Source organism: Hyalella azteca, unplaced genomic scaffold (genome assembly GCF_000764305.2).
Source record: "Hyalella azteca isolate HAZT.00-mixed unplaced genomic scaffold, Hazt_2.0.2 contig16724, whole genome shotgun sequence".
Classification (NCBI taxonomy): Eukaryota; Metazoa; Arthropoda; class Malacostraca; order Amphipoda; family Hyalellidae; genus Hyalella; species Hyalella azteca.
In genome coordinates this window covers 466,264-491,034 of record NW_025946533.1, presented here as the reverse complement: position 1 = coordinate 491,034, position 24,771 = coordinate 466,264, and the positions used below count along the sequence as shown (strand labels likewise).

The window sequence follows — 24,771 nt, the reverse complement described above, 5'->3', positions numbered from 1 at the left end:
AAATATACTTATAGCATGAGGACTGTCTTCGAAGCAACTCGAATTTTAACAAATACATTTAAATGCTTGCAAACTACAACAATTCAAAAAATCCCTCCGCCCATAGGCTTACTCAGAAATTGCGAATATTACTATTCGGCTAGGCTTCTGCCTAGCATCGATGGATCTCTATGATCTTGAAAACCGTGAGTTTACGTTACAACCATTTTTCATGTTGGAAGCACATCTGCACGTCTGTTTAAATTAGCTGTATTGCAATTAATTTGCATTCATATTTCACGGTAGAATGTATGGACGCGCTACTTGGGCTACTACTTAATGCTTAGAAGTAAAAGTAATGCATTAGGTAAAATTATCAATGCGGTAGAAATTCACTTCACAGCGGTGTGTAACACAGTGCATCAACTATCAAAAGTTCTTTAAAATCATTCAGTTCTAATGCGTCGAAATTTTAGCCCTTAGACAACCATACTGAAAATGAATATGTGCTGGTTTCACTTATATGGTGTGACTGAAAACGAGCACATGCTAAACGCGTCCGAAGGTTATCTCCGTATTAATGTTAAAAATTAACCCTAGAAGCAGTGAAACCTGCAAGTAGTTTAGCAGTGATGGTAACCGTCTTTAGTAATCATCAAACGGCACGGTGATCGAATTGCCAGAATTAAATGAAGGTGGTAAATTATAATAAAGTATAGTGAACGCCAAAAAAAGAATAAAGTTAATCTTGTTCTGTAATGACAAAATTTAATAAAAATCACGACGAATGGCAACAATTCTTTAAAAACGCGCTCGCGCTTTAAAACTTTCAAGTTGCTGTTGCACCTTTAAATAAAATAATGCCATACCTGAACGATTTGTAAAATTAGTGCTAAAAAATGTTAAGCCGTATCATGTACTTCTAGCTCCTACTAATTTAATATTTTTTATTCATTAATATATTGTGACAGTAGCTTCGTTTTAAATTTGATCAAGATCGGTTTCGCTTTGACAGAGTTAGCTTGCAACATCTGCAATGAAAATTCGCACCAAATAATGAATCCCAAGGCGGTTGGAGCATAAAAAGAAGTTACGTTACTATATTTTAATGTAATAAGTTTTAGCTGCACACCATTGAAGAATTTCTTACTTGTAAAATGTTATATCAAATGTAGTCGTGCGCGCATATGCGAGTGCAAATTTGTAATGACTTGCTGGCGTTCAAATATTCTTACGATGCGTTTTAGACTCATATATATACAATGTATTAGTATTTTCTTGTAAAATTATAAATTAATAAAAGTGGTCATTCAGTTGTGTAGTGTATTTTTTAAGATAACTCAACATCACTCGGATGCATGTTTTAAAATATCCAATCATGTTTGCGTTTTTACGTGGGATTTTTCAAATGAGCAAGAAAAGCCAAATTTATGAAATATGTATTCTTAATAAACACATTTTTCTCAACACATGCACTGCAAAACATGTTTATTTTCCCAAAAAGGAGATTGAACATGATATTGAATCCAAACTATCCGAATTACAAATTTTTGCAACTAGATTATTGACTTTCTTCTCAAATTCTGTTAGTAAGTTTTGTCTCGAACAGTCTTTCTTTCAGCACGTGCATACGAGCTGAATTAGAATCGATGTTGGTGAGCACGATCCGTTCTCCGTTGATGTTACATAAATTCGGTTAATATTGCATTTGAAATTCTTCTCTACGAACTATGAATATGGAATGTATATCCGTTTGTTATATCTTCATTACAATACATGCCTTGTAGTTGTAGTCGTAGACTTTGCTAAGGTCTTCACAGTAGGTATCGTTGTTCGGCGTGTACGCTCATTCTCGCATTTCAGTTTTAAACTCAGTTTCAGTGTGTCCGTCATCCTCAACTTCTCAAGTTTTACCTATTCAAATTCAGGATGCAGAATGATTACACTGTATTTGATGATTTTGATCGATAGATTACTAACTAAAATTTCTTGGGTTTGATTAGGACTTTGATGCCTCCACAGTAACACTAACATTTTTAGTGGTAGATTTGCCATTTGACTAGTTTATCTTGTCAATGAATGAGGTAGTTTAGTCAATAATCAAATGAAAATTGATTCATTTGATTGAAATTTTACAGCCATGAAAAAAGCTAAACCTTTCATCATTTCATGGTGCCGGTGGAAAATGAGAGTATTTTCTTGACCTCTGTGATTTGGCAAGCCCTTACTATTTACTCCCAGTCCCATAGGATAGCGAACAAACTTTTTACTACATAAGCCTAAGGCAATTTAAACTGAACTGAGTAGTGAGTAAAAATATCTCATTAAGTCTGAGTCAAAAAATCCCCTAGTCTATTATTATAAATTTGTCATTACTTTGGATAAACAACACAGGATTTGCCACTTGGCACTCGGCAGCTACTGCACTTAACTCGCCGCTTGTTAAATATTGTGTAAAATGTAATTGTAAATAGTATTACTAGTCATGTTCAGAATTACAATTCGTACCTAGCATTCAATGGCCACCTAAGAACAAACAAGATTTTTTGATCATGCTAGAAAGTTGTGGCCTGGTATTGTTATTAACCCTTTACACCCTGAATTTCTGGGATGAAAATCGTAAAATTCACTTTTTCGGTTTTAAGTCTCACTTCAAAGCTGACATTCTGACCTATCCAACGGTACCAAAATCGTCTCTGTATGTTGATTTATGCCTTGACGACAGTTCGTGAAAGGGTTAGGGGTGGCACCGTGGGGGAGTTCTTTAACATTTTATATGGGCAAAAATTACTGGTCGGGCACATAAATAGACAACCTGAAGACGCTGCTCTTTAGTTACCCGGCTGCTGTTGTGTGGGATGGTGCTCATGCAGTCGTTCCCACCATCCTGGACTGAATTTCGGCTCCAGTAATGTCTAGTCTTGCATCCATGTCACCTTGAATGCCTATTTTGATGTGTGGGATGGTGCTCATGCAGTCGTTCCCACCATCCTTGACTGAATTTCGGCTCCAGTAATGTCTACTCTTGCATCTATGTCACCTTGAATGCCTATTTTGAGGGGCTCGGGACTTTGTCGCGCCCTACTGAACATTCACACTTATTGTCACTGCAAACCTATCTCCTCCCAGAGTTTTTAAGCTACAGGCCTAACAGCAATGAGTAATATACCGTTCGATTTGCAAATAAAATATCTAGAGATTGGTCGAAGCTTTTTTTCATTTTCGTTATAGTTTTGAAAATATTTTGAAAAAAGGGAAGGGGAAATTCAAAAGGGAGGGGGGAGAAACCAATTTTTTTGAAAAATGCCCACCCCACCCACAAAAATTAGAATTTTGAAAAACAGCAAGAACCAATCGATAGATATGGTCCTTACGCATCGAATGATATGCGTCTCGATGTTGTAGCTCAAAAATCATAGGAGGTGATAGATTTCTACAGTACCCCCTTTTTGTCAGTTTTCTAAGAATTTCACATTTTCTTTCACTTTTTTGGAAAAATTCCCATGAACAAGAAAATAATTGATTTATCTTTTACATATGTGTACCAAGTTTCAAAGTTATCTGTCAGTAATTAACTGAAATAGAATTTCCATAAGAAATTGGACATTGCCATTGGAAATTGGAAATTTTATTTCGGTTACTTACCGACTGATAACTTTGAAACTTGGTACACATATTTAAAAAATAAATCTAAGACTTTTTTTATTCATGTAAATTTTTCGAAAAAATGACAGAAAACGTGAAATTGTTGGAAAACCAATGTTTTTTTCTGTGTGACAAATTCGTCATGCCAGGGCGTAAAGGGTTAAAATAGATTGTTTCTTTTGAAGGCTGGCAACAAAAGTACTGTGGTAAAGACTGAAGTTAGTGGCATTGACTGTAGCTGGAGCTTGGTAACTAGCTAGACAATAAGATAGGTATTCTAGATTTTTTTGGTAAAGAATGTATTTCCAATACATGGAGCTGTAAGATTTTAAATTCAACTTGAGTCGTTTGATCTCCAAAATTTCTGTGAAAACTATGATTCATTTAGTAAACCAGAAATTTGTGCAGGCACAGAAGAAATTTATGTGCATGTTAGAAAGGTGATGGGTTAGAAAATTATCTTGTCAAGTCCAGTCACTTTCTTAGTAACACTTGGGTTAGGAAATTTTAGACTGATCATTGAGCTGGTTTTGAAGATTCTTGATGAAATTGTATTGTCATGAATACTTCTCTTGAAAATGTTTACACCATACAAGTTTTTGAGATATATAAGTTTCATATTATATCTGTTCATGGATCCTTTTCCCTTTGTAATTCCTCTGTACAATTCTTGACCTGTTAAAGAGCTTCATTCTTAGCTCTCTGATAATTTGTTTTACTAATTTTCTCCAGCAATCCACTTAATATCCATAATGGATTGAATGATAAAAAAAATGTTTTCCAGTATAACTGGTAGTGGTAATAACCTTTTGCATTAATCATTAATGTAAAATAATATTGCAATTATTCTGTTTCAGATAATTCTTGTTTGATTGTGTAAATTTAGTTGACTAACATACCAACATGTCGGCTGCTCCAAGCTCTCGTGACAACAGCCCTGGTCCCAATAGGCTCAACAAGTTCAAAAATGCTGGCAAAGATATTGAGGTTGGTACATATTTTTAAAACATTTGGTGAATATAATTCTGAATTAAAACCCATCTTTATACATACATTAGTGTCCAATAAAAATAAGCTGATGAGGAATGAGTGCAGTTCTGTGTTCAGCATAATGCCATTTGTTTGCTGGGATGGAATATTTTTTTGAGTTTTTGACTTTAGAAATGTACAATTTAATAAATAGTTGACTATTTTACAGAAGCTGGCTTGAGTGTAAAAAGCCTCTTAGTAAAATGTTAGAAGTGTAATAAATAAATTTTTTATATTTTTTCCTTGCCATGTCAACACAATAATCGACAAATTTTTGCTTTTCTCACCTTCATCTTAACTTTTTCTGAACTCTCACACATGTAAAAGTTTCAAGTACTTGGATAGTTTTAAACTATTTATTGCCAGTCCAAATAAAATTATGGTCATGGGTTTGGAAAGGAATGGCTTCCAGCTTACCTTAGGGCTCCCAGCTTACCTTATTGTCTTCCAGCTTACCTTAGTGGCTTCCAGCTTACCTTAGGGCTCCCAGCTTACCTTATTGTCTTCCAGCTTACCTTAGTGGCTTCCAGCTTACCTTAGTGGCTTCCAGCTTACCTTAGTGGCTTCCAGCTTACCTTAGTGGCTTCCAGCTATCATGATTTAAGTGAATGCAAGAGATAAAATACAAATCAGTGTCAAGACCCTTGGTCCACTCAAAAAGGCCACAAATTTCTTGGCTGGAGTGTTGATTTCAATAATTTGGTTAGGAAGTCAAGTATTTATTTTGGTATATGTATTGTTGCAATTTAAAATGAAGTGATGAAATGTTTATATGTATAGTCTCAGACTCTAGAATTTTTTTAGTTTTTCCCCATATCTTTTGAAGAATTGCACTTGGCCCTTTGAATTTGTGCCAAACCTCATGAGTACTACTAGTGTATATATTCAAAATTTGCCAGGCTTATAACTCCACTAGTTTTTAGGAGGGATGCTAAATTATTAAAAATTGAAAAAAACCGATGTGCTTAAAAAACTGTGTTGGAAAAAACCCACTTGTAAAAATTTGTCTGGATGAATTTTGCCTATAAACATGATTTATACCTTGAGGGTTTGATCTTCTTTCTTCATTACCATCCTTCTTTTGTTAAGTATGCCAAGATCTGAGTTTACTTTAAAAGCTCAAATATCAACTGGTTATATGGCAAAACAGATGAGTCCACAGTCTTGGCTCCCCTCATTTCACACAGTTGACTGCATGTTTATGATAATGACTAAAATTTTTATAACTGATTATTTGGGCTTTAGAGTAGATCTTTTGCCAAAAATAATATAAAACATCAAGTTATAGTCTCTGAAACATTCAGTGTGTTAATATCATTATAATAATTTTTTTAACACTAATGTGGGTTCTTTTTATATTTTGCTTTGAGAAAAAATACATTTTGCAAATTAAATTAACAATAAAGTGGAAATTGATGTTGAAGTTATAGTTTAGGCAGGGCTGACATAAAATAGTTACAAAAAATCTCTGAAGTATATTTCCCTAACAATGATGTGTCAAAAATGACCAAAAAAAGTGACCAAGAATTTATAAAAAAGTGCCCAGAAGGCAAAATTCACTTTATTGTGAGGGTCATCTGGTCACTTTTTTTATTTCATTGCATCATAATAGATCTAGAATGACTATAGAACAAATTGTGGGCATAGTAATATATAGATAATATTTTGATGGGTTGGTTTTCCATAGCAATAGTTGAATACCCACTATTGCTATGGATTGTTTTTAGAGTCTGGGACTATAGGTATTTATCTTGACTTGCCTGATAGAAACTGGGTAAAATAAAATTTACTTTATGAAACGAAATAAAAAAGAATTTCTGCAATCAATTCAATCTGCTGTCAAAAGATGTTCATGCATGCCACTGAAAAATCTGTCACATTTTTATAATTTTAATCAAATAAATATGATGCACTTCTCACCTTGTTACTTTTATCTAGGAAATGAGGCGCCGTCGACAGGAGACCAGTGTTGAGTTGCGTAAGGCCAAGAAAGATGACCAGCTCCTCAAACGGCGCAATGTACAAATTGATGAACCCACCTCTCCCATCAGCGAGGAAGTCACTCAGGTATGTTTTCAGCCTGCCATTTTAATATAGTCACCACAAATGGTCTATGTTAAAATATAGAATTTCTCAAGCATTTTTAGTTTGTTTCTCAATTGAATATTGATTTTAAACCTTCTTGATTTGTGCTTGACTTGGTTGTGTAGTCAAGTGATAGATTGTGTCATATCTAAGCCTTCTCTGTAATGTTTACTCATTTCATTTTGTAATTGTCTGGCTGGAATTTTCCCATTGTTAGTAAACACCTAATCTCGTGAAAAATTGTTCAGATTCTAATAAATGATTCACCTTCTGGTAATGCCAGACTTGTATAGAACTGCATGTAATATAATTTAATGTATGACAAAGTATATACCTCGAAGTTGAATTGTTAAAATTGAAACAGCACAACATCAAGGAATGATTTTTGTGTTTGGCAACAGATTTCCTTAGAAAACTTTATAATAATCGTTATATTATGTACAAATTTTTCTGCCATGTTTTAACAAGTGTTATTTATGCATAAGATTTATTTATTTATTATTGTTTCTCTTTATCTTTGATCCATAATGTTCAGAGTCTGCAAATAACATTTTCTTCCCAGAACTTCTTCTAAATTGTTAATATATTATTGACAATGATAATTTACTAGCTTCATGTTATACTAATGTATATTCTTAAAGTACCGTAAGTGAGTAAAAATTTAATGCCCAATTCATTGCTGATATGGTTTTAAGCAGCTTTGATTCATTTTTCTAGTGCCAGTCAAGCAACTAATGGTGACTGATGTTTGCATTAAAATTGATTTAATGTAGGCCTACAAAATTGCACCAGTTGTTTTGTGTGTTGGGAGTAATGAGCCAAGAATAAACTGACGTTCACAGCTAAGAGAATGAAATGCTTCTATTCATCAATGAATTGCAGTGCTCAAAATTCTGAATTTGGTTCTAATTTCGATTCTTAAAATGGCAGTGTAATTTATGGCCTGGATCAGTATAGTTACAATTGGATAACTGACTGTTCTTACAAACAGCCAAACGAGGTCATAAATTTGCATTTTGTTTGTTCCATTGAGTGGCGTATATATGGCTATGGCAAACTTCTTGAATTTCCTGCATGCATTCAGTACGGCAGGAATTCTGACTCAGTTGAATGATCGACATTTCCATCTTGGTATTCTCTGTCTGATTTTCTCTTGTTATCTCTCTTCCTGTGCTGTATGTTGCTTGTGCTGTTGTGGCGCGGCGCTTTTGTCTTGCCTCGCTTGCTGACAGCAGTTCGGCACCCCTGCCTCCACATCCCAGATGCCGTCCCCTATGAGCCTCGAGGAGATCCTCAACACAATCACCAGCCAGGACCCTGACAAGCTACTCGCCGCCACCCAGGCCACGCGCAAAATGCTGTCCAGGGAGCGAAGTCCTCCTATTGATGCCATCATTCAGGCCGGCATTGTCAATCCCCTTGTTTCCTTCCTCAGATATGACGATAAGTGAGTCATGTGTATGCGTGGCGTTAAGTTGGTAATCACAGAGAGCTGTTCTTATAATTTTATTCCTCTTATCACGTGTGTCTTAATTGAAATATTAATATTATTATGTAAATTAAGTCGCTCACAACTCCCATTGTCATTCAGTTTGTGGATTGTAAGTTTGTTTCTTGAATTAACATAGTTCTGTTTAATAATAGCACGTCTATGCTGTGTTGAAAGATTGGTTCAATAGTTTCCTGTTCCTTGCAGCCCGTCACTACAGTTCGAGGCAGCCTGGGCTCTCACAAATATTGCTTCAGGAACCTCCGAGCAGACAAAGGCCGTCGTTAGTAAGTCTTATGCTCAATGATAATTTTTTTCAAAGAGTTGATGGATCTGGACGCATTGTAAATCCACATTATTTGAATGTTAACAATGTTGTGTGATAAGAAAATTATTTAAAGGTTTTGTTCACTATCGCTTGATTTAAGTCATTTGTTTTGGATAACATTGTGAATTATGACAACGTTATTCAACTCTTATCTCGTCATTTGTACTCGTGTCACCATTTTGTCATGTTTTTTTTATGAATATATTGAACATTTTGAGTTCTGCATTTATATTCTAAAATTGCCACTCAATTACAAAACGGGAGTTCACTGATCTAGGTCCCATTCGTTTTTGCATGATAATTATTTCTCGTAAGCTTGATTTATGATAGAAAGAATAAGCTATTGTTCGTTCAATCTCTATAAATTATGGGCTAAAATAAGTCACTATGATCTTTATTATTTTTTTTTGCATTCTGACATGGAGAGACATTCTTCACAACGCTTAAATATATTTTGATAAGGCTGATGTAGCTATCTACCACGTGGTGAAATTTCTCTCCCATTGATTTCTTGAGCGTAATGGAAACTAATTTGTTAGCACGTATTGTTGAATTATATAGCACAGTTTAATTAGGTTTAGTCATCTTTGTATTTATGTGGTTGAGAGTTGCATATAAATTTAAAGCCAAGCCATAGAAAATTGTCTTTGATGTTTTTGGTTAAAGTCGCATCTTGAAAAATGGAAATACATTCGAAATAAATCGAGTATAAGTAAAACACAATATAAGACAATAACACATTCTTCATTTCACAGAATGTGGAGCGGTTCCTCCTTTCATTGCTCTGCTGTCGTCCCCTCATCACAACGTGGCCGAGCAGGCAGTATGGGCATTGGGCAACATCGCTGGTGATGGCCCCGACCTCAGAGACTTTGTTATCAAGGCTGGCATCATTAAGCCTCTCCTAGCTTTAGTTCAACCCTCAGCCGAGGTAAGACATCATAAACAATGTTCAGCCTCTTGAGTGTTCTTCATTAATCGAAAACAAAAAGGTACAAACCAATTTTAAGCTTTCAAATTTCAGTCTTTTGCTTATGCCGTACCAAAGTCATCTCATGGATGGACTTTGAATTATCTATGTTCAATTAATTCGTTATACCACATTATTTTGGTATGGTTAGATTTATTACAATGTTTGATCTCCCATCGTTTCTACCTTAGCACAAATACAAACGAGTATTTGGATAATTGTAAAACGTGTGATTCAACTCGAATGATTAAATAATTATGCAAGTAATGATATGGCCGATCAATGTGCAATGATATTCATTATCTGAACTGCAGCTTCTTACGTGCATAAGGTTATTAACCAGCTCGTAATTAAAGGAAATTAAAACTTAGTCTCACCTATCATAAAGATCTTCGTATATTGTGCTTTCCTATCTCTAATCCTCCTAATGTTAGATTTTTGTGACTGTTAGTGGCAAGATCTTAGTTAGTAATTCATGATAAATATGATTAAAAATTCATACACAAAATATTTTTTACCTGCATCCATTTAAAAACTGTAGTTATTGTTGAGTATCGTGACTTGAATTGTTGCAGTTTGCTTTCCTGCGAAACATCACTTGGACTATCAGCAACTTGTGCCGGAACAAGAACCCTTCTCCTCCGTTCGAAATGGTGAAGCAATGTCTACCCACTCTCGCTTACCTTATCTCCCACCCTGATCCCGAAGTGCAAGGTATGAACATCAGAGCTGTTATATTTAAACTTGCTTCATACGTTTTTTTACTGCAGAGATGATTTTAATAAATAAATTTTTGCAGTTGAGATACTTGACGTTTTTGAGATACTTTGTTCCTGAGATACTTGACGTTATTGAAGTTATTTTATGTGCGCATTATTACATATTCTCATGGATTCATAAATACATCACCAGCCAAGTTCCTGTTTTCTGAGATGTTTGGGCATTTATTCGTGTATAAAAGACCCTAAAATTGTTTGGCAATTCTGCTAATAAACTAGGTCATTGTTGCAGCTGACGCGAGCTGGGCCATTTCGTACTTGACGGACGGCACGAATGACAAGATAGCGGAGGTGGTGGCTGCTGGTGTGGTGCCGCAACTCGTACAGCTGCTCGCCTCGGGCGTCATCTCCGTGGTCACGCCCGCCCTGCGCGCCATTGGTAACATCGTCACCGGCAACGACGTGCAGGTTTGTTCGGTAGTCACTCGTTATTTTATTGCACTGATATTTTTTAAGGTATTACAATGGGGCTCGATGTTCTGACAAGGATGTAATTTTCTATTACGCAGGTTTCCATTTCTCATCACTCTTAATATTGAAATATATACATATATGAATGCCTAAATTTACAAGTGCAGATTTCGTCAATGAAATCTGTGCCGCTAACTGTACACTTTTGATGTTGCAATTGCTTTTACTATCTCGATATTAATTTTCCTCATGGAAACAGACGGATGTTGTTGTGAAAGCCGGAGCTCTGGAAGTGTTCCCTCAGCTGCTGAGCCATTCCAAGCAGAACATAGTGAAGGAGGCTGCCTGGACCATCAGCAACATCGCTGCTGGCAATCAAGATCAAATTCAAGCCATCATCGACAGCAACTGCTTGCCGGCGCTCATGCGTGTCTTGGAGCAGGTGAGCTCCTAACGCCTTATAACAAGTCAGGATATCTGGTAACAATTCTGCAGGAGAACTTGTGTTGAAATCTGCGTTGGTGCTTCAGTCAATCTAGATCAGCGTGATTGTAATGAATGAATAAATAAATTAGTTGGAGCAAATCTCAAGCTTTTAATGATGAAGTAGACAAATGACCATTTAATCATGTAAGTACTCCTTCAAAAAATTTGCGTATGCATTCAGGGCGACGCGCGGTCGCAGAAGGAAGCCTCGTGGGCTGTGACGAACTTCACCAGCGGCGGATCTAATGAACAGATCGTTACGCTCGTGCGTTATGGGGTGTTGCCGCACTTCTGCAAATTGCTCAACTCACAAGACGTGAAGCAGCTCTTCGTCGTCATGGACGGCATCGCTAACATCCTTAAGGTAAGTTAGCTCGGTGGTCAACTCACGCATTCGTCATGCTAGTGGTGTGAATTATCTTCGATTTACTCTTATTTAATACATGTGCATGCTCAACTTATCGATGGGGTAGTTAATTAATTTCATTTAAAATGAAAAATGTACTACGGGACTATCGATGTTATGAACAAGTTCATGGATGAGTTGTTGCGACCAAGGTTCATATTCAGAATATGTTCACTGTTAGTGTCTGAGTACTATGATATACATTTTTAAATAAAATTACGGCCGCACAATAGGTGGTAGTGTCGCGGAATTTATACATCGAACAATATTTTATTTGGCTAATAGGAGCTCATATGTGCAGCTCCCTATATGAAGGAGGAAGAAGAATCGTGTTAACTGCAACGCTTGTTCAACTCGGCTTGTTAATTATTGATTATAAATATGAAAGAAAACTTTTCTGTATAAAAGTTCTCCTTTAATTTATTCAGCGGTATTAAATTTCGATGATTTTTTTGCTTATTACAGTAAATTACGTATGATGCTCCCTTTTCAGTGTGCGGAAAAGTTGGGCGAGGTGGAGCGCGTCGCTCAGATGGTTGAGGAGTACGGCGGCGTGGACAAGCTCGAGGAGCTGCAGAACCACGAGAACATCGACGTGTACAAGAAAGCCCTGGATATTGTGGAGCGTTTCTTCAGTGTCGAGGACGATGAGGAACTGGCGCAGGCTGACAGCACCACTCCTGCCGCTGGTGATGTCGCCCCAAACGGAGACTCCTTTCACTTTACTGAGAACAACTCGATGCCTGAAGGCGGTTTCTCATTTTAGGGTAGAATTTATTAAAGCTATCTCTTGGTTATCGTTAATTTCGTCGCTTATAAGTGGCATTCCATAGACAATTTCGAGTAAGGCATTTCTTGTTGTGAGAGCAGCGTGGAATCGTGCGGCCTCCTGCGGTCTCTTTTCAATGTGTAGATAGCATTGTTCTCGTATAGAAGTAGCCATAGGAGTTGGTTCACACAGTATTTGAAGAACTGTTTTATTAACTGGCATTGATGTTTCTAGTGGAGTTTATCAACTTCTTTTATTGCCGGTATCACCGAGAGAAGGCAACAGGATTTAAGGATTAGCTGTAAGGATTTGCCAATGTGCATAGGATCTGAGTACGTCTATCTCTTGTATCCAATACAAATAAATCTTCATCGTTTAACGTCTTGTTGCAACTTTTCGAACATCATCATTTCGTTCAAATCCCAAGTGCCTTTTTTTTCTTTTCGCCACGGAACTAAATTTCAAATATTTTTTAGATTTAGCAAGCTACTGTCTCTATTTTTGTATTACTGAAAAATAAAATCTTTTCCTCTTCGTGCAAATGGGTTTTTATTCACTGCATTCGTCGTTAGTCGTCTTCTCTACTTCCACTTTTGCTCATAACATATTCTGAAGCACAACCTACTTTGTGCGTTATTTGAGAGCGATCAATATGTACAACTGAGCTAGATTTATACACGTGCTAGCCAGCATTTGCAAACTGGATTTCATTTTTAAATTCTCGTGATTATTGATGCTTATAGCTGATTCTGATCTACTTGTAAGCAAGTTCCCTCAATTTTCCGATATCGTACAATAATCTGTGAAAAGAAATGACCTGGTATTAGTCATGCCGGATGGAAAAAAAATTCGTATCTACTTCAGTAAAATAATATAACGCACTAGTCAGCTTTTCTTAGGCGGCGTTGGCCGTTTCTCGGCCACTTCTCGTCCATTAGCCAAATTTGACCCGAATTTTTTGCAACTAATTTGCGGGTATTGAACCCCCAATTCGTGGTTCCTAACTAGCTGACCACTCCGTCACTCCGAACAAAAATCTGTTTCTAATTCGCGTGTTGCAATTTTTTTTCGCAGGCGTGCCATTCCGACGTTTGTGCGGTAACCTTGCGACGGTTTCCATTTTATATTATTAAATTATTTTTGAAGTTAAAACAAAGCAAAACGAATGAATCATTAACATAGTAGTTCGTAACAAGGATAAGAATACCCGCACCACGTGAGAAGCACTATTATTCAAGACTATGTCATAATTTAAATTATAATTCAGCTAGCATAGGCACACATTATTAATGCGTATCAGATAACTCTGGTTAAACGAACGATACATGTTATCTGAATTATTCATATTTTTTTAACTATTGAATAACACTATTTATACTTTTTTAGCTCTACACTATCGCGGCAGACATGCTGGGAGCCCGTTGGCTCTTTTCCTATCGAATGTGTCTGGACTCTTAAAACTATCAATGCCATGCAGTTTTCTTCATATCTTATTCTTCTGATATTTAATTTCTTGCACATATAGAACGATAATATACTGGTGAGGTGCATTTCGAGGCCAAGCCGTCCGCGCAGGTGTGCGTTGTTTTAATTAACCTTGAATTCTACCTAGACAACCGCATAGAAAACTTGGCACCGTCTTGGTGCCCATAATTTGTATGCCCAGGCATCCTGCCACGGGTTGTAATGTTTCCATTTTGTTGAAAAATCCTGAAAATATTCTACGTATGTACTATAATGTACAATAAGCGATAAGGCAAGTATATTATCACTCATGATAAGGTATCTTAAATTTATGATTACTGTGCCCATACCAAGTTATTCTACTACGGTTGTTGAGTGCTGTATACCTTTCTATTCGCTTCTTAAACGGTGATTACAAATGAAACGTGCAAAGTGTCATTCATTTTCCATTTTGCAATAAAATGTCCAGTTAGAAAAAATATGAGGTTTACATTTTAGAGACAAATTAGTTCGAGAAAAATAATGCAAGTAATTATCTCGGTTTGGTCTTCTTTTTCGGATCTCCAAGGAATTGAATTGGCGAACAAGGTTAACGTTAATTCTCGTCCATTTTAACAGACTATTTCTAATAAATGTATCCAGATAATTCACGTCGCATAGTTAATTTATTATCTGAAACACTGATTCTCTGGATGTTATGAACGTAGGCTTATAGTTTGACGTCCGATGAATGCTTTCAGTGAATAAAAGATCGTAGCTGCTACTTTAGTGCCTGGCTATCGAAACAAAAACCTATTTCATAGAGCATCAGAGTATACCAGCAAAAACACCCCTAGCTGCTGTGAAAACATAACATATGACGATAAAAGCAAACTGCGTATAAATAAAACGGTACCTCAAACTAAAAGTTGAATATATTACAATTATTATACGAGTATTATCCTTAGTCTAACAATACATTTATTCCATTACTCTGCACGATTAGTGTATTGATACAGAGAGCCTTGTGATAGTGTATGATCTTTTCCTATCACTTTTAATTGAATTTATAACCTTGATAGATTGCACTGTACGCAATATCTTGAAAAATAATCTTTTGTTAACAGAGTGAAATCTTTCTATAGAATAAAGTACACAAATATGGATGAGAATTATTCCAATTCTGGCTTTATTTAAGTTATCCTTTAGCTTGAGCCAGTTATCTTCAATACAAATTAAAGTTCCAAGATAAGACCTTTCACACTTTTTGTTTGAGCTCATGCAGATTTTGACGCGCACTAGAGGGTGCTGTGAAGATATTTGCATGATTTATTTTCTAAGCTGAAGCTCTCCCGCTGCAGGTAATATAGTCAGTCAACACAAGATTCTATTAACCAAAGAATGAGAATATAGGATGATTTTGATACAAGCAAACATGTCTGAAAGAGCAACTACGGCTGGTCGAGCCGGAACATGGAGGAAGTTTGCTTACCTTGAAGATGAGGAAGTAAATTTTTAATTCAACTTATACGATATCGAAGAATTTGCTCTTCAGATCTAATACGCCAACAACATATAGGCACTTCAACCAATAAATAGTATTTGTACAGACGACATAAATCTACTTACGTCAACCTAAACGAATGAACGTAATGCGTAAAATGGCAACATGACATCAGATGAAAATATATACAAAATGAACTTTATGTCCTAAAAGTTTTTCTTTAAGTCATATTTTCTTTTTTTCTGAGGAAAAATGAAGCAATTCCAAATGCTGTTTATATCGCAATGCATATAGGGCCCTGCATAATGAGTGTTCTTCTGAATCCCGCACAGACTTCTCTTCTTCCTCGTAACAAAGACGATGCTCCCCTTCAACAATTTAGCAAAACTTTCACCTGAAGATGTGATGCAGTCGATTAAGTGCCGTCGCAAAAGACATCCTTAAAATTGTTTTTACGGATTACAGGACATAAAGGCCGCTGGTGTCAACACACTGCGCCCAGCGCGTCGGCAAGGATTTGATTGATTTCAAGAATTCGCATTCCATGAGGTGCTTCAGGTGATGACTCAGGGCCGTGATGATAACCTGTTTATCGTGGTAGGTGGCGCCTCTCATGCTGTTCCGTAGGAACGGAATGAGCCAATATTCATGAGGTTCGAAGTCAGGTGACGCTGGAGGGTGAGGCAAAGCCTCTAGCTCAAGTTCGGTGAGAACTTGGCGAGCGGCCTTCGAACTGTGAGGAGCGGTGTTGTCATGAAGCAAGATGCAGTCGCTCAACTTCTTTCCTCGGCGTTTTCGGGCGTAAGCCTCTGTGAGGTGTTCTTTCAGAATATTTGCATAATTGTCTGCAGCGTTGTCAGCTCCGCTCGGTACGTGCTCTGCCAGAAGCAAACCATAAATATCATAGTAGAGCATGAACGAGACACCGACTTGCTCAATGCTGGGCCTATATTTTTCACCTACACCAAGGACTCCTCTTGTCATTGTGACCGAGTGGCGACGCAATGTGTTGGGAGTGTAGTAGTACACGACTGTTTCGTCTCCAACGATGATCCTCTCAAGGAACTCATCGCCTTCAGCCTCATGCCGACGAAGAAGTTCTTCGGCAACTTGAACACGATAGGATCTTTGTTCAGGAGTCCATAATCGAGGCACCCAACGCTCGAACACTTTTTTCATTCCAAGCACATCGCAAATAACGTGTTGCGCTGTTTGTTTTGTAACCATCGCCAGATCAGACGCCCGTTCAATTGATAGCCTCCTGTCGTTGTTCACTAGATGCTCCAAACGATAAACTAAAGCCGGGTCTGTGGGTAGGGTTTGTTTGGGGGACACAGCTCCGTTAGTGGCAGTACTGTACGCATTCTTATTCTGTTCTTCTTGGTCTTCCTGTCCCTTAACATCGTCGGTGACCCATGCCTTGACGAGCTTGTACGGAGCTGCGGCTTCACCACACACCGCCTCCAGGAGCTTGTGGATTTCAGTGGAGCGCGTCTTCATGTGGTGGAGGTAGCGCACGATCACGCGCTGTTCCTTGGCCGTGAAGCCTGGGAGTGCTTCCTTATTTTCGATGATAAGAGGAGGTTCATCGTCGATGTCATTCATTCTGATGGTCCTGGAAGTAAAATAAAAATATGTCTCAATAGCAGGCTTAGAAAAACATTTAGAAATGTGTTGGTTCAATTATTTTTGGTTTGAGAAATTAATTTTTGTTATTTTAAATGTTATTTCAGTGACTGACTGTAATGCATAACAAAATGAGAATAATTTTTCGGAAGCGTATGATTGAAACGATCACTAAACTCATCAGGATAAAAGATAGGCTTGCAATTACATGAAGCTGTATAACGACCAGGGCTTACGGGCTCATACTTAGATTGAGACCGTTAAAAATTTGTATAGTTATTTGCGCACACAATAATAATCAATTCATGCCTATTGATATAGCTATAGTATATACATCTGGATATGTACGATTCTGTTCTTGTTCTGAAGCGTATAGTTAAATATGAATAACATTTTGCAGAAAACTACTCTTTATAGTCTGGATTAATTAGCGAAATGAGTCCAGGTATTAACTATCATTTCATCTTAACACATGTTTTAGCAAGATATTGATAAAAAGAGAGAATGAACTGCAAAAATGAAAAAAAGGTATGTACTGCCATCTCGAACATTTTTTTTAAAAGTCTCGCATCAATTAACTGGGTTCGAAGTCTCATTTAATGAGATAAAATATTGCGTTCATAACGATTTACATAGTTTTTTAATATTATTTGAGAGTAATTTCTATCATTGACTCAATTGGTTTAACCATTAAACTGTTCAGGATTACAGTGGGAAATGTTTTGTTATAAACTTATTTACATTTGTTAGGCTAAGATGGATTATCACTTGATTATTTTAATATATTCTGAGCCCTTTGATGAGAGATAATTTTTTGCGTTCAAGTTTAGAACGTGCAAAATTCTGATGGTTTTTTGACTTGCGTTTGGGATTTGTTTAAGCACCTAAACCGGGCGTACTAAAGAACATCAGGCGTCGAAAATGTTGTTGAAAAATGTTCGGCACCACATTTTATAATATTCCCTGAGAAAATTATAAAAATCGATGATTATCGTCCTTCACAATTTCCTGAATGCTTTTCCCAGTCACTAGTACGACGGCAACGAAGATTGAAAGATTTCTTTTGCGATGCTGTCACCTGCGCACAAACTAGAAAGTCTGACTCGATTCATTAAAAAGTATTTCTTATCCAAGGATAAAAAATAGAATCTGCAACTGAGAGCTATGAGTTAATTTATTGTAGTCATTAAGGAAATCGGGATATAAGAATTCAGATAGCTGTCGGCAGATATCGAGATGGATGCGAAGTAGTTGCCACAACGTTTATTTTTCAGCGCAGTTTTGGCCGCTTCAGATGCGAGTCGCTTAACATGGCCACTTGTTTCGAGAAGACTCGTAATTGGACCTTACAAGTCCTGCTCTCATAATTAAGTGCCTAGTCATGGAGTTGAAATTTAATTTCTTGTATGAGTGTGTGCAAAATTTTATACCAAATCCCCTTCGTTTATGGCTTAATAAACGCAACTGAAAAGAGAAACTTTATATCATAATACTTTAAAAATATTGTTGTAAAGGAAAGTTTTGGAACTGTATTCAAAAAGGCTAAAAATATTTACCTTGTAATTCAAATCCGTCATGAAGACGATAGCAATAATTATGGAGTTGATTTAATTTATATATTTGTATCATTGAAACCATGTATAATTGTATGAATTGGAATCAATCAGTTATTAATTGAAAGTTTCGCGAACTCGGGCAAATGTTGCCTCGATCGGGAAGAAACGACGTTGAGTAGCGATTTATTATCCTCAATAAAGAAGATGCACGAAAGATAAGGTGAGTGAATAAAGACACTCCTTTTAATATTTGTGGTAGATGAGTGGACTACAACGTCTCCAACATAAAAGAAAATTTATAGCCAAGCGGTTACATTATTCGACTCCTCTATTTTATGTAGTGCAAATTGGACAATACCAAAAGAAAAAAAAAATCTAAGAAATTCTGCTGATTGCAGTCAGCAGAATTCCTTAGAATTTTGAACCAGCTTAGGGTTAGCAGAATTCGTATAGCACGAAAAGCTACTAAATTTAGAACAACTTTTGCTAATTTTGTCGTCCTTCTTGCAGATCGTTTCATTGTTATTAAAACCTTGGAATATTTGTACACAAGCGAACAGAGAATTTACAAGCTTGTTGCCGGCAAGATGAGAAAAATTCTACCACAGTGAGCCAGGGCCCCATTGACCTACTATTTCATATTTGTTATTTCACATTGAATCGAGAATATCCCACAGAGCACCACGTTTTTCTCATTGAATTCAATGTCATCTTAGTTAGATGTAAACTCAAGCCCCAAAGTTTGCAGACCTCGCGCTGTTGTTAACAGTTTGAAAGTCAAGAGTTATTATAAGCGAAAGTGAAGTGTAAGCTCTGGTTCAGTATTCTATAAATTATATCAGAGGTCAAGGTTTATCACTACAAGCAGATATTCTGTTATAAGTATAAGATTGTTTATATTGATGACCTATTTACGTCTCCAAAATTAATTTTGGCTGAATCGTTAACTGTAAAGGTTGTATATAATATTTTTTAAAGCAAAATTAATGATTACCATCAATGAGACATTGAGCTCTAAACCAATTACATAATTCGGTGGGTCCCCGGCAGTATTTCCTATTAATGGCTAATCATAATTAACTGTTGAAATTTAAAATAACGATAACGACAATAGGTAATTATAATCGAGATAACGATGTATAAAAAAGGTAATCGGCAAGATTCGTTGACCAGATTTAAATTGAAAGTGTTAAATTCGCGTCCTTAATATTCTTTTAGATTTTTTTGCAGCCTGTTCATGGCTATATTTAAATTTCAGGGAAATAACGCTAATGATGTAAAGTAATTTTCTTCGTATCCCCAGAACTCTGGCGTTAAACAACAAACATTGTTTACATTGTGTGTAGCCCAATTCTCGGATCTCACTATTTAAATTATCTCAAGGCAAGATAGCTAATGAAAGACTTATTTCTTATAAAGTCTCGAAAGACTTATTTTTTGTTCAATTTTAAATTCGAGATGAATTTGAATAAAAATTCAATAATTAATATTTCACTTGAAAATAAAATGAACACTTATTTCACTCTCTTCTATTAACATATTTAATGAATAGATTCATTTTCGAAGCATTGACATTTTCATCAGAGGGAAGCAAAACATCTTCAATGCAGTCACCAGGATAAAGAAAGAATATATGCTGCACAGTGGATATGTTCGTGCTCTAGAATTTATTTCCTTGACATTGCTAATGCTGTGAGGCATAAACAGCGAGCGCACAGCTCAGGACAGAAGCTCTGCTCGAGTTGCGTAGTATATTTACCTGAGCAACAGGTGATACTCGTCTACATTAGTGCGAGTAAACAGTGCACAAGAGCGTGACTAAGTTGCGGAACGGAGTGCGCTGCTTCGTAACTCAAGCTCAAAGAGTGAGTAGGTCAGTTGCGGGACAGCGACCGCCCTGATATTGCGGGCCCATGCTACTTGGCCAGACAGTAGATAGAGTAAGCACTAACATAAGATAGAGTAGAGAGCGAACATAACAGGTGCATTAACAGCATCTGGCGTGGGTCTTCTGTTGTGTCTTTGAATACTGTGAACACTTGTACACTTTGAACGCTGTTGGATCTTTGAAGACTACTTCGTTGGTCTTCGTACTACTTAAATTCCAATTGTTAGTGAGACAACTGTCTTTTCATACTTAAGATGTACCAAACCCATCTAATCGCGGTCTTACTTGCAATTTGTTTAGCATGCGAGGTGAACATTGCATGGAAAATGCAATCTAAGAGCCACCCGAAACATTTCGTGAGAGGAGAATGCCATGTAGTATTCATCTTATAGCCGGAACCTATTGCAATAGTTTTGGTTCGTGATTGTTCCTTAAATATTGATGATTTGCGGTAATAACAATGCAATGTTGAATGGTTTTCATAACATGCAATAACTTATATCATCTTTACTTCCAGGTGAAATACGCTTGCGTTTATTCGTCGTGTCTTCGTACAAATAAATTGAGATTGAATAAATATGATAAATGTGGCAGTTCCATTGCATTGCTTTAAATTGTAAGATGCCTCTTAGCCATTTTGTGTCGAGTACATAAATTGGCGTGTTTTTCACTCAAACGGAAAACTTTTTAGTATTTTTTTTTCAATTTTGTTGATATTTTCTTGATCACATCTAGAAAGGTTATTGTATCCACAAACAATGTGTTATCTAATATCTGCTGACAGTAATTCTATTTACTAGACCATCAGACATAAATAACATTGCCGAATTTTAGTGCCTTTGCAGACAAAGGGTATAATGATAAAGCTACCAGAGCCAGGATTTGCTCAGTGAACGCCACCGTGGTTTGCTCGCCTAAACGAACGACTGATCCGACGGTATCATAAGCGTCTCTCACTTGGAGCGAAGGAGCAGGTGTGAGTGTAATGAAAATTTTGAAAAAGGAATAAATTTCATGAAAAATAATGAACTTGAGAAGGGGCAGTAGAAATACTTGCGTAAGTGGACCAACAAGTAACGAAAGAACGATTGTGATTCATGAACAGTGGAAGGAAAATTCTACCATTTGGACGACCTGTTCTTAAATCTTAATTAATTTTCATAGCACAGAGCAGAAGCCCTCATGAGAAGTTTTTGGTTGCAATCATTAATCAAATGCTAATTGACGAACCTGTGTTTATTAGTTATTAAAAGATTTTATGAGAATAGCAGAGCATGCTATCTCTGCAGAGTGTTGGGAAATGATCACATGTAGGTGTTCTCTCGATTTAGTGCAGTTGGCAGACAAGGCTACGGGAGAAGTGGAATGTTGTAAATGATCGCTGCGGCAAAAACCCTTCGCTTCGCACAGTTCAATAAGATGGAATATAGTGTTTCGCCAGACGACCGTGAGATACCTCAAGTTTATTCTACCGTTGAAATAATTTGCACAGCGCTAGGTCTGCTGGCCTCGACATTGGCGCTGGTGGGGAAAAACATTATTGTCTCAAATGGCTCATTAAATTAAAGAAGCTCTGAGAGTTATTGTGCTAGACGCGACGGGCGTAAAGCGTGAGCAAAATCACACGAAATGAGACCGTGGCGACTGAGGGTCGACCAAGGTAGCGGTGAATGGCGAGAAATCTAGGTTTATCACATAAATCATTGCATTCAAGGCATTCACCTCACATAATAGAATTACATTATACATTCACATGGAAATCGCAGTTCATTTCTTGACGAATACTTCTAATCAATGATTTAATCCGAAAATATCCTAAAGACAGAGTACATTTATTCAATTATTTCCAGAGACTTTAACGGATCGAGTGTGTAATCAATTTGACGTAAATCAGAAGTCAGTGGATTAGATTGTGGATAATGACTCGGCCGATGAATTACTATTGGGCTATTTTTTCATCTAATGAGATAATGATGTATTCTAAAGTTTATTTTTTCAATGCGAATTTCAGATTAATAATTAATTTATTAATGAATGGATTAATTAATAATAATTCATATAATTCATAATTAATGAATTAATTTATGAATTTAATAACGCCATAAAATTTATAATCGAAATTTAATTAGAATATCTAATATTCGAACAGATATATATCGCAGCAACGACGTCTACCTAGCGGTATTGCCGTCCTGCCGAGCTGGTTAAGATGAAGTCAGATTCTGAAGGCTTGTCTGCCTAGAAGGCATCTGATTCAAATTGAATTATTATAAGGAATTATTGCCAAGATCTTTTAATATATCAATTTATATTTCGTTGTTGTTTTATAAAAGTGTATGCTTGGTACGATGCTTTCAAGTTGTTTGGTCTAATTTAAATTCAAATCCAGATGCCAATTCAAGTTAAAAAGTCAAATTTTCGTTTTAGAGTGTAAATTACTCATGAGGTGCAAAATAGCTCAGTGCAGCTAGTGAACTAAGTTCTAGAGAATTTTCTTGAAAATTATTCTTATCACAACTCAGATTTTTCTAATGGATCCAGGGCAGAGAATTGCAAGTGTATCACAGCGTGAGATACTCTGTTTTAAATACGCATATCAAAATTACCATGAAATTGAAATAGGCACTCTTGTTATATGTATACAGATGTCAGAGTGAAAATGTTTTATTACAAAGTGAAAATCACTAAATACCTCTTCAACTTTTGTTCAAAATTATAATTTTTAAGACATTGGCGCTATTTATTAAATGAGATTTTCTCATGAAAGTTAGAAATACATTTTACTCGCAGAATAGAAAATTTCACAGTCCTCATCCAAAAGTAAAGAACTCTCGTTTGAGAGGAAATTTTTTAACATAATGGGGTTAAATCGATTGAACGCATACGTGATATTTCACCATGCAGGTGTTGCTGGTCTCAAATGAATTTTGAAAGCAATCACAAGGCACGCACACTGGAGTTTGTTGATGAATTTTTAAGTAGAATGAATAATAACGGAATAAAATTACAGGTTTCACAGATCTAAATCATACCGCATTACGACCGTAAATTAAATTAAATTTTAATTTCTTTTAATTTTACCTCAATTCATTATTCTGCTTTAATTATTTTCGAGAAAATCTTCTGGTGAATTTTCTGTTGCTATTAAGCACAAAGTAAGCAGCACACGCTCAGTATAAGCTACATCCCAGCTATCGTATGCTAGCTCTGCCGGCGACTTAAGATCGGCAGGACGATAAAGCCACTCCACGATTTGGCCCGCATCAAGTATGAACGTTTGTTGAATCGCGGCACAAAGGAATTTAATAGAAATAGGAATTTCAAAACATTAAATCAACAGATGAAATGAAATTAGAATTAGTTCAACATTTTCATGGAATTACGTTAAAAATTTCTAAGGTTCGCGAATTGGGTTTTCTAAATTGCATTTTTATGGCATGGTTATACTACGAAAGGTTAAGAGACTACTCAGCCTTCTTATTCTAACACTAATGCATCGCGGCGAAGAGCTTTGACAGCCCAACGCGGCTGAAAAACAATTAAAACGCAAATTTTTGCCTCTAATGACAATAGTATCCCATGAAACCCTTGGCTGCCAAATTAATCTCTAAATCATGCAAAATGCGTTTAATGAATGCGGATATTGTCCTTTTTCTTTATTAATAATATCTATTGCCAATGCTGCGTGTTCTCTAGCTTTAAGCAAAACAAAATGAAGCTTTAACCAAAACCAAAGTACTCGTACCTCTGTAACGACCACGCTGAGATGTCAAAGGAAGTTCGAGCAAGAGCACCAGGGAAGCTGTCCTCCTTGGGCAGCGCTTGTCACGCAAGTCACGAGCTCTCCGCTAGCACAATGCAGTCTTGGTCGAGCGCTAAACTGCCACCGGCACCCCTCCAACACATTTATATAGGCAGCGTCCCGCCCCTCTTCGAAATATACTTACCCTTGCATCGCTTCTCATCCGCACATCATCTTGAAGTTCATAGACACATCGCTAAGGTTTCAGGGCAAGGACAACATTTCTGATGACTTCACTTTGATTTACGTCTCGTCAATCACAGTGAATCAGGCCAAATAAACTCTAGGCGTGTGTATGACATCTGGGGACGCAGTCCTGCCAGTCACTGCATGTCCGCCCAGGTTTACGTGACGTCAATAGCTTGTCAAATCAATGTGACCTTATTTTTATAAAATGTTCGTTCATTTTATTGGAGCTTGGAATTACAAAACTTGAGCATAAAATTCTATTCTAACTTCGATAACCATGTATATAATTTTTCATTACATTACCTGGTGAAAAAGCTTGTGATAGGAATCGAACTGGAATGCAGTAAATGTGATTACCACCTTGACTTTGATTGAAAATTTGGGATA

At 36.6% G+C, this 24,771-nt stretch overlaps 2 protein-coding genes across 3 annotated transcripts; one reads left to right on the top strand and one right to left on the bottom strand.

Moving 5' to 3' along the window:
• The first annotated feature begins 1,573 nt into the window (after positions 1–1,573).
• On the top strand, positions 1,574–12,918 carry LOC108669685 (importin subunit alpha-1). Of its 2 annotated transcripts, XM_018157087.2 has the most exons (11): positions 1,574–1,634; positions 4,482–4,611; positions 6,592–6,720; positions 7,974–8,185; positions 8,435–8,514; positions 9,311–9,486; positions 10,101–10,239; positions 10,537–10,712; positions 10,975–11,157; positions 11,383–11,565; positions 12,101–12,918. In XM_018157087.2, the coding sequence occupies exons 2-11, from the start codon at positions 4,528–4,530 to the stop codon at positions 12,371–12,373; spliced, it is 1,635 nt and encodes a 544-aa protein (XP_018012576.1). In that variant the 5' UTR covers positions 1,574–1,634; positions 4,482–4,527; the 3' UTR covers positions 12,374–12,918. The 2 variants fall into 2 exon arrangements, with proteins under 2 accessions (XP_018012576.1, XP_018012577.1); XM_018157088.2 differs by lacking the exon at positions 1,574–1,634 and having other exon boundaries at positions 8,001–8,185.
• A 671-nt stretch (positions 12,919–13,589) lies between these two features.
• Positions 13,590–24,280, bottom strand: LOC108669686 (histone-lysine N-methyltransferase SETMAR). Its single transcript, XM_018157089.2, has 2 exons — positions 24,139–24,280; positions 13,590–16,938 (listed from the first exon to the last, which is right to left on the bottom strand). The coding sequence occupies exon 2, from the start codon at positions 16,926–16,928 to the stop codon at positions 15,783–15,785; it is 1,146 nt and encodes a 381-aa protein (XP_018012578.1). The 5' UTR covers positions 16,929–16,938; positions 24,139–24,280; the 3' UTR covers positions 13,590–15,782.
• Between the last annotated feature and the right edge of the window lie 491 nt (positions 24,281–24,771).

Excerpts from the sequence above, each read along its gene's own strand:
- LOC108669685 (XM_018157087.2), top strand. The coding sequence starts at position 4,528 with ATGTCGGCTGCTCCAAGCTCTCGTGACAACAGCCCTGGTCCCAATAGG. Across the intron at positions 10,713-10,974 it reads TCACCGGCAACGACGTGCAG|ACGGATGTTGTTGTGAAAGC; the intron begins GTTTGTTCGGTA and ends TCATGGAAACAG. Across the intron at positions 11,158-11,382 it reads TCATGCGTGTCTTGGAGCAG|GGCGACGCGCGGTCGCAGAA; the intron begins GTGAGCTCCTAA and ends GTATGCATTCAG.
- LOC108669686 (XM_018157089.2), bottom strand. The coding sequence starts at position 16,928 with ATGAATGACATCGACGATGAACCTCCTCTTATCATCGAAAATAAGGAA.